The following is a 14,764-nucleotide window of genomic DNA, read 5'->3' as shown; positions in this document are numbered from 1 at the left end:
TCTCCATCCATCTGCAGCACTGTCATACCTATAATTTAAACCTATAGCAGTGAGATGTACCGTTGTGATATGACCTAAGTCTAAACTCCTGATGAAAAGTAACAAATTCTAGTGAATATCACCCATGTCAGATTGTCAGTCAAATAGGTACTAGTTGTGGTTTAATATTTGGCATTGGTCGGTCTGTCCTAATCATCCAATATTGTACTTAGCTCTCCTCTTAAAGGCTGATTTTTAACACTCACTCTGGAGCAGAAACATACATTGTATATGCAAGGGGGAAAGGCAAAAAACGTCCTTGTCAAAAAATAACTGGGTTCTTAGCTAGCAATCGAGGTAGATTTAGATTGATAGGGATCCCTGACACGAAGGGCGGGTTTTGTCTGGATGCATGGGGTCATCGGGTTCATTTTGCGGCGTTAGATGAACGGCCAGGAGTAAATCCCTCTCTAATCAGAAACAACCAGCTATTAGCTCCCAACTTTCTAGTAGCCTCTCTATTTGTATGCTAATAAGATTAGCTCGTTAAATCGGGCTTAATTTATTTCCCTCGCCTACACCTAGCTCACTGCTGTGGCTGATGCTTGTAAGTCCCAGAAGTGTGCTGTTCACTAGTAGAACAAATGTTTTTTTAGGTTGTTGGGTACATTGTAGTGGATTTTGGAGAGTCCTGGCCATGGGAGTAAAGTCAGAGGGGCTAACCTAGACATGGGAGAAAGTCACATGGGCAGTTCTGGCCAATGAGTTAGCCTCATGAACAGTCCTGGTCACAGGAGTGCCTGATGGGCCATTCTGGCAATGGGAGTGGTGGCATGGGCAATTCTGGCCATGAGAATAAAGTTCCATGGGCAATTCTCACCATTAAAGGCCCATGAACAATTCTGGCCATAGGAGTAATTGCCATTTAAGTTCCAGTGAATGGTGTAACGTTAAAATAATCTACATCACTGCTAAATATATATTTATAGTCGTGCTCCATCAATATGTCCCATATTGTAATATGGTTTGGCTTAGACCACGTCCTAGTTGAGCTAAAATGTAGTGTATGCTTGAATGTACAGATCATAGATGCATGTTGGTTGTGTGCATTTATGGCTGTACATCCTGACATTTACAGAACTACTGAAAAAATATGCCGTCTATAGGAGTAGTTTGATTATTGCAGGCTTTTTCAGCCAAGTCTTAGTCCTTACCACATCAAATCAGCCCCTGACCATTGAAATCTTAGGTTTGTATCCAGGTCTTGTTGGTTTAATGGGCTGTAGGTGGAGTTTTGCCTGAGTATGGAGCTATAAATTAAATAAAGAAGCTGTAAATGTGTACAGCTAGTTAGAAATGAATATAGTGGATGTAGCCTACAGAAGTATAGCTGAGCTGATCCTGAAGGTGAGCCGAGATCGTCGCTGGCTCATTTGCATAGGGGTCGACCAGTTCTTGCCACAGTCGAATGGCCGTGACCAATGGTGTGTAAAACCCTGAGCTATCGCCTCTTTGGCTGGCTGCAGATTTCATTCCGGTGCTGTGTCACATAACTGAAAACCGTCGTAGAATAATTTGTGAGTATAATCATCGTTTTAACACCATGCCTGAAGAATTGTATTCTTAGATGCAAAAACATTCAAACTATAAATATATGCGCTCTTATATACGGGCATTGTTTTAGGTAAATATTTGGTTTATGCTATATTGTATGTATATAGTTTTGTTGATGGTTTGCAGTGTTAAGCTGCTCTTTGAGTTTTGTTTATTCAGTACTGTGCCATAGATCAGCTGAAAAACATGAAAGGTGCCTATTTTTAGGAACACTTTGCAATCAGCCATTAGAGAACGTGCATGTTTGCAATTTGTATTCTTCGTGGAGCTTTTACCTTTAGATCAAAGTGTAGGTGGTTAGAATATACCCCTCCTGTGGGGCTTTTGTATTATGTCATCATATTTGAATATCGCTGGTTACCGTATATGGAGTATATATATATACCATATCCTTAGGGCTTACCCTATTGGTGCCAGAGCTAAAACTGTAGCGACAAAACCATACACTGGTTCTAAATCTAACTTTTGTTTCAGACAGTATACTCTGGTTGAATTCTCAGTTTGAATTAACGGAGAGAAGACTGTGTTTAAACTTTGTTGGCACTTGCTGGTATATGTCACAGTAATGGATGACATTTATTAGGAAGGTGTGCACATAACCTTAATGGGAAGGACAAACACTTTTAACTTGAGTCTGATAACATTTTAGGGGCCTTCGTGGCTGAGGTGGTTCAAAGCATACTGGTGGGGCACAATAACCCTCTCACCAATGTGGTCGTTTTCTGTTGTATGTGGGAAAGCCACAACGGGAATGGTCATGTGTTTCTTCCTGGTTCTGTCCTGTTTTCTCCCACCATATAATTCTGGCCATCATTGTATGAGTGAAATATTATTGAATAAAGTGTAAAACACCAATGAAATAAGTCAAATCAAATCAAATATGATACACATTTTACCACAGCCAATTATACACTGACCACTAAGGTCATGGACTCAAATCCAGCTCTGACTGACTGGTGCAACTGTGACCTTAAGTCAAGTGGATGGTCAAGTAACCAATGAAAAGAGGTTGTCATGTACTGTATTGTGGTTTGGCTCACTCAGTACTGGTGGATTGTAGAGCCGACGGGTAGAACTGGTCAAAGTTCAGCTGTTATTCCACCAACTAGCTTCAGACAAAAGAGGAGGAAAGAAACTTCAAGAAAAGACTTTTTCTGAAGAGTCTTAAGTTCCCTAATCATCATTTCAACATGAACTTTTGGTCGTTATTTCTTGTTGATATGAAGATTTTTTTCTTTCTTTTCTCAATCACATTTTTGCAGTTTAGCAATAGCTGTGAGAGAATCTGTCTCAAAAGTAATGGATCTAGCTGGGCTCAGTTCCAAATTGGGTTTCGCCTTTAAAGACATTAAGATAGGCAATCTTAATACTAACTATACTAACTCTACTTAAAGGGATACAGACTCAAGTACCCATATTCAAGTCCTGGTTTTTGGAGTTTAATATTTGGTATTATATCTTTAGCAATGTGTTCCAGAACTAAAAATTATACGGGTTTGCTGGCCCTATAGAAATGGAGGGAAGCCGGCCCAGGGGTAGCTGTGATGGGACGTTTGTAAAAGGAAAACAAAACCCCAAAAAGAAAAGCAAGCTATGAAGAATTACCGTTTGTAGATACACATTTAATTTCTTTCATAATTTATGTGGTGCCTGGTGGTTTCTTATGAGTCATACAGTAAATATGTAAAGCATCGTTTAATTAAATAAATCAATAAATGAGACTCTCTGTGTCACATTTAACAATATTCCTAACTTATGTGCCTGTCAGTTAAGGCTTAGTTTCACGTGTGCCTGTCTGTGTGTTTGGTTACAGGACCCCAGAGCAGTGCCCCAGTGTGGTCTCCCTTCTCTCAGAGAGCTACAATCCCCATGTCCGTTATGGAGCAGCCATGGCTCTGGGCATTGCCTGTGCGGGAACTGGCCTCAAGGTAAGTCTGTCACTAACAACCTCAACAAGGTTTCTTCTGTGTTTCTTCATCCTTTTTGCATGTTTGCATGATGTTTATTCAAGTATATTCTGAATTCATCATTCTGTGACTTGAAAAATAACTTTTTTTTTATGAAGCCCTGAAATTGGCCAAATGTAATTCAGTCTCCAAAATCAGACGAAAAAGGTGCATTAATTTGCACTAAAAGTTACTCTTGCATGCATAAAAAGTGAGAAATTAGAATCTGGATATTATTAATAGTTCCTCCCAGTTACAGGTTAACCTTTACTAAGTTTTCCAATAAAATCTCTCGTCACATGGTCATACTGGCTATGCTTCTATGTTGTTTGATCATGTAACATCACTTATTACAATGAACACTCTGATTGGTCACAATAGCTCCTTTGTTCTGGACTACTTTATCGGTCAAAACATGCTGTATGTATTTGAACTGAACTTGAAAGACAAGCCCAAAATCGAACAGGAAAGGGATCAAGGGGCGACCTGCGGTGTATGCAGCTAGAATGATCAGAGTAGACCTTTGTGAACAGAGGGCCTCACGTTTGACCAAGCATAAACAATTCCATTTAAAATAGTCCCAGCAGATGTGTCACTCAATGTTTACATATGTTTCATTGTTTAAGTATCATTGTGTCACATTTTCACTGAGAATGGCATGATATGTAACGGTGAGAACAGAGTGTAACAATTGTGAGTTAGATGGGATTATGTGACATTGGGGGTGTGCGCAGTCCATCCATGAGTTTAATGGGGTCATTGGAAAGAACAAAAGTTGAAGAAATGTGAGGATACGCAAACGTATTATTTGCTGAAGAAGAGTCCAAAGCCCGATTGACATGTTTGATTCAAAAGATTAAAGGACTGGATTGATTACTGTTAAAAGGTGGTTTACCAATGCAGGCTTTGACATGTCTGCACTTCAGATGACTTTATAGGGAATCAGTGGATGGGTTTGAGATGTAATGTTCATTGAAATCTTCTAAGTGGGATAGATTGCAGCTAGCCCGGGCTGCACTTATAACTAGTAAAGAATCCTGTCTGACTAGGCTAGCCCATTTTCAAATATACTTGCATTGACCTTTAAAACTTTGCATTCAGTTTCATGTGGATAAATTGATCTATGTAATTGATATGTTCTATTTCATAGCAATAATTGGAAGGCCTTTCGTTACACGGTTTATCCATTTGCAGTGATGTTAAAGATTTATATTAATCTATACCTACATGCCATTATTTTTGCTTTGCTTTGTAGGTTTTGCATTTCATGATAAATAATAATAAAGACTTTAAGACATAACTGTATAAAAGTATGACCTCATTGCTGCATTAAACGTAGATTGAATTGTGAATCTTCCCAAGGAAACTGACACTAAACAGGAATGTTGGTCTGCATTTAGACTTTCACCCCGCGTCAAAGAAAGTAACAATAGTCAGAAAAAAAATGAAACTGGTTTCACCCTTGAACTCTTTGCCGGACACATACAATAAACCAAGTTTTACAGGTTTCAGTCTTTGTTATGGTTTGTACTCACCAACTGTTAGCACAGATACCTACATGTATGTACTGTGCCTGTAACCTTCACCTCCTTTTCTGTTGAAGATACTTTAGTGAGTGTCACAACATAAGATATTGTTAAATATGTATCGGGTTGGCCAGGTTTTATGTTTTATTTAATCTTACTGGATGGCTGAAAGTATTCAATCCTACCAAACTATATTTCCTCCCAGATCACGCAGTGGAGTAATTTAATCCTCATCTTGAACTTATCTCCAGGTGTTTCAATAAACATAGCATCAGATCTTATTCCCAAATGCAAAAGAAAGAAGAATTCAGTTTGGAGGTTACATTTACTTTCTTGTCAGCTGTCAGATTTTATGGAAAGCCCATGGGTGGTACACAGCGTTATTTTCACCCAGAGCTATGTAGATAAGTTCCTACAAAATGAGCTTGGTCTTGATGGTATTAAATCTGAATTTTTTTGTGTTGTCTGGAGGGCATATTTCCCTGCCAGATGCTCACAAGGGTGTTGTTTTTGTTGTGTCTGTCCATCGGTCTGCCTGTCGGGCCCAGATACCCTTGAGGGTTTCTTCGATCTTGATTCAGTTTGTCTTGCTATATTACAGAATCCCACCGCCAAAGCAATTAGGGTTTCTGATCTTCTGTGACACTTTCTTAACACAGAAGCATCACTTTAACTGTCAACCCTGTTGTAATGTTCGGAAGCACTTTAATGGGCCAGGTCATGAAGATGTGATTAAAATATATGTCTTTCAATCACTGTCATTCGTTGAGGACCTGGTTTAGTTCTGGTCTCAGCAAGGAGATTTTTGAGATTTCTTCAGCTGAATTCAGCACTTTTAAATGCTTTGTGACAGTGAACTCTCTGTATCACTTACTAATATATTGACCATTTTGTGGTCTTTCATGAAGCTCATTAAAGACCATTTGCCGTCCACCTTTGGAATGGACTCTCTGTTCATGTGCTTAAATCTTCACCTACGAAACATATGCCTTACGGCGACAAGAATCAGTTTGTCAAATTGATCTCTTTATTTTGACGCTGCATTTCGTGTTGCAGTTGATAAAGGGTATGGTGTAAAATACTGTACATAACCATCTTTCAGAGGTCTGTGGGAACTCAGCAAATGCCTGACAGCAGGACCCTAATGTCATTTCCGTAAAATTAAAATAAACATTTCTCACATTAAAGACATTACTATGTTGTAATAGAAACTGACACATTATAACATTGTAGACATTGTATTAAAAATAGTTTTTGATGTATCAGTGGCTTGCACTAGTGCCACCTCACGGGGTTAAAAACTGTGCTGCATTGGAGAACCTTCAGTGTTCATCTTATCCCCCCCCCCCCCATCGACCTCCCCCATTTCACCACCACAACCACCACCAAATTTAATTCTGTGTTTAATTTTCACGAGTTACGTTTTTTCCCCTTCAACATTCAAAAAAAAAAAAAAAAAAAGACAAATACTTCCCACAGCTAATTTTTTGTATGGTTAAAGCTTGGCAATAGGTGTGATTCTCCCTCAGGCTGAACAGGAAGTCCAGGAAAGTTATAGCCCTGGCTGCGGTGGCTTAATTTTCAGGGCGTGTTGTCAAGTATTATGGGTACAAAGTTCATCTCTCATTGTCAGCCAGCAGGAACTGTTTAACCCGTGCACAGGTTCTTTGGAATCTCTTTAATATAGAAGAGAACAAAATAATAAATGTTACACCAAAGCCAGCCTCTCGTGTCTAACTGTACAATAATGACTGTGGTCTGGATTGTATAGGCCATCTATACTGTAGTCTATTAATATGTGCACGATTCTGTTCATATAAATGTACACTTATCAACACTGCAGTGGAAAATGGTCACTAATTGAACCCAGGTCCTTCTGGTTGCGTGGTGCGTCTTGACGGTCAAAAATATTTATCAGTGCATTGAAGGATTGATCTTGGAGCCTCGTATCGGACCCCAGACCTATATATTCATGACCGACCAATTCCACCTGTCAGACAGAGAGAAATCCGTGCTCTATCAGTTCTTATCTTACAACTGATGCATGTCCAGCGGATGATCGGATCTGTCACTGGTCATCAGAGCTACCTCTTGAGATCGCGTTCATCAGGATCCTCATGGCTGTGCAAATATGTAGACACTTCAGTACTGGAAAAACGTGCAGGAGGATAGGCCTGATGCTTTTAAACTCGGCTATTAAAGGAACTGTGGCCACAGTGGGTTTTAAAATGGAAGGCCAGTTGTAACATCGTTGAACTACTTTGTCAAGCCTATCCTCCCCACACCATCCCACCCATTTTTAATTTTATTTATTTCATTGGTCTTTTACACCATTGTCATGAATATTTCACCTATATGATGGCGCCCAGCATTATGGTGGGAGGAAACCTGTCAGGGCCCAGGGGAAACCCACGACCAGGGTTTAACCCTTATCTTAACTTGATGTATATTCCATGTTGATAATGACGAGCGTCATGTCCAAAATGATTTAACTGCAAGAAATGTAAATGTACAGTGTAGGTAATAAAGACATATGGCGTCATTTAAAAGTATAACATAGAAAAGTGATGTTCAGGGCCCTATGATACCTGTAGTTAATTCTCCCACATACCTGTGAATGTTATTAGTATTGTTGAATCCTGATTGCATGGTCAGGCTACTTGTCTTTCAGTCATCAAATACATGCAAACCTTGATTTTTGTGTTTTTTAGCCAAATTCGGAATGGATTCCCATAGATTTACATTTGTAGTTCAAATCTAGGATTGCAAATTTGTTGCTCCAAATGAAGAATTTAATACATTTAGAAATGAACAGACTTGGGGTATTCCTTGTTCATATCTTTAAACGACGTGAAACAGTGTAATTTTGGATTACCAGAACCATCTCAAGAATTAAAGCCTTTTGGATTCTCATAGAAAATAAAGAAAGCCTCAGGACCACTTTCTCAAACTTCCATGAATCAATTATTCATCACTTTTTTCTTAAATTACATCGCTTTTTGGGACTATCTTTACGTACACAACGTCTTTTACAAAAAAATTTAAGGGAAATGTAACTTGCGAAGTTTTGTGAAAGTGGCCCCAGAGGGGGGACTGTTGGTTTTATCTAACCGCAAGGCTTGTTGGTAAGTCCATGTAAGTGTTACATGATTTTCGTGGGGATCACGTGCCTTCCAACAATATTTCGTCGTCTCAATAATCTGTATCACACGTTTGGAAAATTCCAAATGCAGGTGAATTACTCTGGACACCAGGAAAAACCATTGTACAGGTGGAATATTCTTGAGTGGGACATTAAACACCAATCTCTGCCCAGATTCCATAATGCTGACTGCTGTTGTATAATTGAATATTCTTGAGTACTGTGTAAAATACAAATCAAATAAAGTTCAACAACGATCAATCAATAAATACATTGAGACGAGATTTAGTTAAAAAATATCTCTGTCTTTTAAATTGCTAGAAGTTAGAGAGATTGAAATGTAATTTATCACAGGAAGCTTATGCGTGTAAGAAGAAAAAAAGTCATGGATTTCAGTCAAAAGTGAGTGGTTGCTCGCCGTGTTAAGAGATCTCAAATATTGGAGCCAGAATTTGGATTTCATGTGCATTGACATTATGAAGTACTGTACAAGGTTAGAGAATTGGGCCTGTCTGAATTCATGTGTTCCTTGAGGGCTGCTTATATTACCCTTGTTTTATCAGCAATTTCTGCCTCAGTTGAGGTGAGAAAATGTATCCAGTCCATCAGATAAGAAGATGGGGCACATCATGACCAAAGCCAGTCCTGACTGCAGGATGTGTGAACAGCTATATGTATCACCTCATGTGAACAGCTAGCACCTCATGAGAGCAGCTAGCAGCACCTCTTGAGTTTTTCGATGCAAATCAACCAGTGTGTTTTCTTTTTCTTTAATTTTTCTCTCTCTCTTTCTCTCTGAACTGACCTCTATTCCCTGCGAAGATTGGGTCAGAAGCTTTCTTGGTGAGTGACGGCTACAAAAGTGAGCAAGCCCGTCTCTTTGAGGGTGGGGGATTTCCAATTTCCGCTCACTGCCGTCTGACACCATGCATAAAACTAAGACTCCCCCACAGTTTCTACGACAAATGTACGTTTGTTTGGGGGAGGAATACAGAGCGTGCTTTTCACATGGCTAATGAGATTTGAGGCTGATAGAATTCTGCTCTACAAACACTGTACTGTGTACTGTACCAGCTGCGGGAGAGCTTTGAAGTACCCAGAATGATAACACCCCAGTCAAGATCAGGTCATTGGCTATATACATGTACCTATACCTGTGCAGAAATTGTTCAAGGTTACTACATGTACATACAAGCTAATCTGTATATAATTGTAGGCATAGATATTTATCTACATGTATTAGCAGATGTTACAGTTTGTTGCATTATTATTATTATTATTAATATTATTATTATTTTTTTGTATCGCTTCAGTTCATAATTCATGGAAAATATATTTCCTCAAGAATTAAATGTGATAATTTTTGGGTGCAAGATTGATTGACACTAAAGAGAGTGTAATGTCAGTTAAATCCATGGAGTTCACGTCTAATTTACATCCTTACCCCACCAAAAAATGAGAACTTTTAAAAAAAAACAAAAAAGGACAAGAGGAGGGCCACGGGCAGGCTATAGTTTCATACCTTAGTGGGTGCCAAAGTTGGAGAAAAAGTCAAAAAACCCCAAATTATTAAGGAAGAGGAGTTTGAAATATTTTAAAGATATTCATTTTGATTAATTTTATGCTGAAAATGTGTGATTTAATGTGACTCCTTACTGTGTATACATAAGTTGTGTATTATATCCAAATATCAGTTATGCGCCATGTAAACCTGCAGTTTATCGTGTTATAGTTCAAATTATGGGGCTCAAAAGGGAGCCCCTGTTAAGCTGCATTTTGACTCAAATGAAAATTATAAACCTGTCAAATTGACAAATGAGTAAATCTTTCATTTAATTTGTGTATTAATATATTAAGTTTAATACATTAGGTATCAAATGTGATGATGGTCGTGGGTTTCCCCCTACCTGTGCCTGGCTTTCTCCCACCGTGATGCTGGCTCCCACCATGATGCTGACTGCCACCATGCTGTCACCATAATGCTGGCTGTCACCATGATGCTGGCTGTCACCATGATGCTGGCTGCCACCATGATGCTGGCTGTCACCATAATGCTGACTGCCACCATGATGCTGGCTGTCGCCATAATGCTGGCTGTCACCATGATGCTGGCTGTCACCATGATGCTGGCTGCCACCATGATGCTGGCTGTCACCATAATGCTGACTGCCACCATGATGCTGGCTGCCACCATGATGCTGGCTGTCACCATAATGCTGACTGCCACCATGATGCTGGCTGTCGCCATAATACTGGCTGCCACCATGATGCTGGCTCCCACCATGATGCTGACTGCCACCATGCTGTCACCATAATGCTGGCTGTCACCATGATGCTGGCTCCCACCATGATGCTGGCTCCCACTGTATATGAAGTGAAATATTCTTGAGTATGGCACAGTAAGAGTTGAGTAAGAGCACCAATGAAATAAATAAATAAATAAAATTAAATGTCAAATTGTTGGACAATTCTTCAGTGCGATCAATAACAGCTTTTAACAACATATAATTTTCAGTGATTTACTTATTATTTCTCATGTACCGATGTGTACAGATACTTTGGAAGCACCTGCTCTTTGGCTATATATAGTTCATACTCTACTAACAGTGTACTTGGGTGGCAAACCCCTCAATCGAGGAAGCCCAAGATCAGCATTAAGAAACATCCTCTATGACGACCTGATGAGGTCTTTATCTTCCTGCCACCTACTGCCTGCGGCAGTTCTAAAAGGGAGGTAACGAACATTTACCCGCTTTGTCCAGGTGTTCTGCGTAGACCTGTCGGCCGTTCTGGTAAACAAACCTGGTAATGTGTAGCTTGACAAGGATGCCTGGCTACAGCTGTGGACAGCCTGTCAGAATCTCCCAGCTGTATCATTCTCCTACCCTGTCATTCCTTCCTACTCCCTCCCCCCTCCCCCCTCCCCTGGGGCACTTTGAGGTGAAATGTTATGACCTGGATGAAACACTATAGCTACGTGTTGAGAACTGCAGGTGTCTGTGTGCCAACAGGAAATGGCAAAACAGCAACAATTGGAATGGTATTTTACCAGCAGCCTACCATGACGTCTTCCTCTCAGTTATCTGATCTTGCCTATGTGATCTTTGATGTTTTGTTACAGGTCAATTGATGTTTACATTAGTGTGCACCAAGTGGCTACAGCAGTTGTACTGTATCTAGTGGTTTTTGTAGCCTACCTCAACATTGACATTGGCATCCAATAACACAGTAATGTTAATGGGGAGATGTTCCATCGTTGGTACGCTGTTTTGTGCATTTTAATTGCCATAAATTACAAAATTCACTACATAGATATGTTGGGGATGATACCCTAAATTTCTCAACTTTTTCAACCACCTCTGCCACCAATATTTTTAAGCATTCTCAGAGAACTACGGGGTGTAGGGAAATAATTTACATAGTTTTATGAAGCTTCTATCTTTAATGACACAAGCAAATGTTTGTTTGTTTTTTTTTTTCACAATAATTGTATGCATGACGTGCTTTGGAGGCTGAAAAGGTTGAAGATTTACAGTTTTACATTAGGAATGATGTCTCAAAATGTACAACATGTACATTTTATATGACAATCTTATAATTCATAAACCTGCCCAGTTAACAGTACACTTCTGGTACATAGACAGGCTATAAAGTTACTAACTGTAGTAGCTGAATGTGCTACTGAATTGCAAATGCAGATCATTTCCTTGGCACAGTTTTTCCACCTTCCATGTATACCTAAGGGGCGGTAAAGAATCACTTTTGTACAGAAATTCTCTCTGACATCTTGTTAATGAGCAGGTAAACATTACCTGAGAACATCTGTTGCTCCCAGCTGCAGTTTATGCCCACCCACAGAATTGCAAACATACTGATGTCTCTGTGCAGCCATTGTTTGACAGATGGATGTGTTCTGGAGAGCATTAAGTTCACTTCGTGAGTTGTGAGGGATGGCAATTTGTCTCCAGCTCCTACAATCTTACAATGCCCCTCTCCCACATTATTGAACACTATTTAGTCCAAAACAAGAATCAGTGTAACATGGTCTCAGATGTGCTCCCAAAATTTTCTTCCAAGTTGTTGTTGCATACATCTGTACATACTGTAAACCTTATAAAATTTGTTCATCTGGTCTACTCCTTTCAGCCAATATATAACATCTAAATGTAACAGGAATATACAGTCATTTGGTCCATTTAATGAACTACATATGTATCTTTGCTTTTCTGAAAAAAACTGAGAGAGAAATGTAGTTTTTTGGCTTTCAGCACTGTTCATATCTGTCCTATAACTAGAAGAATTACGCCACTGTGACAAGTTTGTAATCTTCTTTGCACCCAAAGATTATTTTTATTCTATGAAAGCTTATGGTATATTGTATGTCGATTTGGTGTACAGTAAGATTACAGGTAACTTACGGTGTCCATTCATATATTATACATGTATTGGCATCTATAAAGTTCACACAGTGTGTACCCGTTATAACATAATAGGCAAATTTGTCCCCCAAGAGCAATGTAATGGCCGAGAGGTCTGTAATGGTTTGACAAAGTGAAGTGTTTTTTCGGGGCCCTGATCTTAAGGTCATTTGAGGTTTCCTTCCCTTTCCTGTAAGGTTTTTTTGTCTGGGCCCTATGGAGTTTCCTCAGTGGTTCTGGGTTTCCTCCAGGTCCTATGAAGTTTCCTCAGAGTCCTGTGAAGTTCACTTTGGATCCTGTGAAGTAATCTCTAGGTTCTTTGAGGTTTTCACTGGGCCCTATGAGGTTTTCACTGGGCCCTATGAGGTTTTCACTGAGTCCTATGAGGTTTTGACTGGGACCTTTGAGGTTTTGACTGGGCCCTATGAGGTTTTCACTGAGCCCTATGAGGTTTTGATTGGGACCTTTGAGGTTTCCTGTGTCTAATGTGAAGAGTCCTCATGCCAGGTCCTGTTGGGTTTCCTTCAAACCCGGTCGGGATTTTACCAGGTTCTGACAGCTTTCCCATTTCTATAAATTTTTGTTAGGTGTATGGTGTAAAACACCTTATGATAAAATCATATAAATCAAGGACTAATATAAATAACGATGCCTTGAGGTTAGTTTGTGAGATAAGTGATTGTCTTGCATCAAAACTCACCATTTCAGTTTGATGAGCTTTTAGCTCTCGCTCAGATGAGCAGACGTATATGTAGTGGAAACTTAATAGAAGTCAGTGATCCAGAAGAGTTAGCTTCTGAGGGTTACATGTCATTGAGTACATCCTTATCTCAGTTCGTGTTTTTATTATGTACTGTGTATACATGACTGCCTGTACAAGAGTCAAACCAGTTGTGACATATGTAATAATATCCTCAACTGACAGATAGAATCCTCGGCTGACAAATATACATGTAGTCCTCAGCTGACCCGACTTTAATCCTCAGCTGACCCGACTTTAATCCTCAGATCACCCAACTTTAATCCTCAGCTGAGAAATATAATCATGAGCTAACAAATATAACCCTGAGCCGACAAATGTAGTCCTCAGCTGACACGATTTTAATAATCAGCTGACCCGACTTTAATTCTCAGATCACCCGACTTTAATCCTCAGCTGAGAAATATAATCATCAGCTGACAAATATAACCCTGAGCTGACAAATGTAGTCCTCAGCTGACACGACTTTAATAATCAGCTGACCCGACTTTAATTCTCAGATCACCCGACTTTAATTCTCAGCTGAGAAATATAATCGTGAGCTAACAAATATAACCCTGAGCTGACAAATGTAGTCCTCAGCTGACACGACTTTAATCCTCAGCTGACGACTTTAATCTCCAACTGATCACTTAAATCCTCACCTGATAAATATATTCCTCAGCTGACAAATGTATTCCTCAGTAAACCCACCACCCTTCACTGGTTGTTGGAAGTCAGACCTTACGTCATACAACCGGAGAGGAAGCCAGTATGAGCTGAAGTTGTACGCATAGCGACCGCATGGGTGAGAGGCTTCCGGGTCGATGTGTTGCATGTACATGTTTATTTGATTGTGGTTGGAGGCCTTCTGGGCCTGGTGGTTGGTTAATGTGCTAGCGCAGAATAATGACCCTAGAACGTGTGATCCAATGCGGTCGCTGGGAGTTTATTTTCAGCTCAGACTGCTGTGAGACATGGATGGTCAGCATTTACTAATATGACAAACAAGTGGATATAGCTGTAACTTTAAGTTAATACTCTTGCACTCTATAGTTAAATGAATGCCAGTTATTCATGAAACAGAGAGTGCTGTTTTTCACCTAGAGTTGTTTTTAAGCATTTTCAAGTGACCAATAGAGCCACTTAAGAGTTTCATATGAAGTTTGAATAATTTCTTAACAGAAAAACTGAAATAGTGCCATCAAAAGTAGCATTTTGAGGCCTTAATGCAATCCTAAAAGTGCCTTTTTACATGCCAAAATATAGGTGAAATATGGTAATTCTATAAATTATACTCCATTAAGGTTTCTAGTTGAAAATGTGTGCTGTTATACATGTGCTAGAATTCTGGGAAGCCATCTTTGTATGTTCAAGGCATAAAGTGGGTATATATGTAT

At 39.5% G+C, this 14,764-nt stretch overlaps 1 protein-coding gene across 1 annotated transcript in view; it reads left to right on the top strand.

Moving 5' to 3' along the window:
* The window catches only part of LOC135479047 (26S proteasome non-ATPase regulatory subunit 1-like), a 188,989-nt gene that overhangs the window by 158,343 nt on the left and 15,882 nt on the right, over positions 1 to 14,764 (top strand). The window contains exon 21 of the mRNA XM_064758759.1: positions 3,407 to 3,521. Coding sequence (XP_064614829.1) covers positions 3,407 to 3,521 — 115 coding nt within the window. The remainder of the gene's footprint in view (positions 1 to 3,406; positions 3,522 to 14,764) is intronic.

This window comes from Liolophura sinensis, chromosome 12 (genome assembly GCF_032854445.1).
Source record: "Liolophura sinensis isolate JHLJ2023 chromosome 12, CUHK_Ljap_v2, whole genome shotgun sequence".
In the NCBI taxonomy this organism is placed as follows: Eukaryota; Metazoa; Mollusca; class Polyplacophora; order Chitonida; family Chitonidae; genus Liolophura; species Liolophura sinensis.
This window is presented reverse-complemented; position numbering and strand designations above follow the sequence as displayed.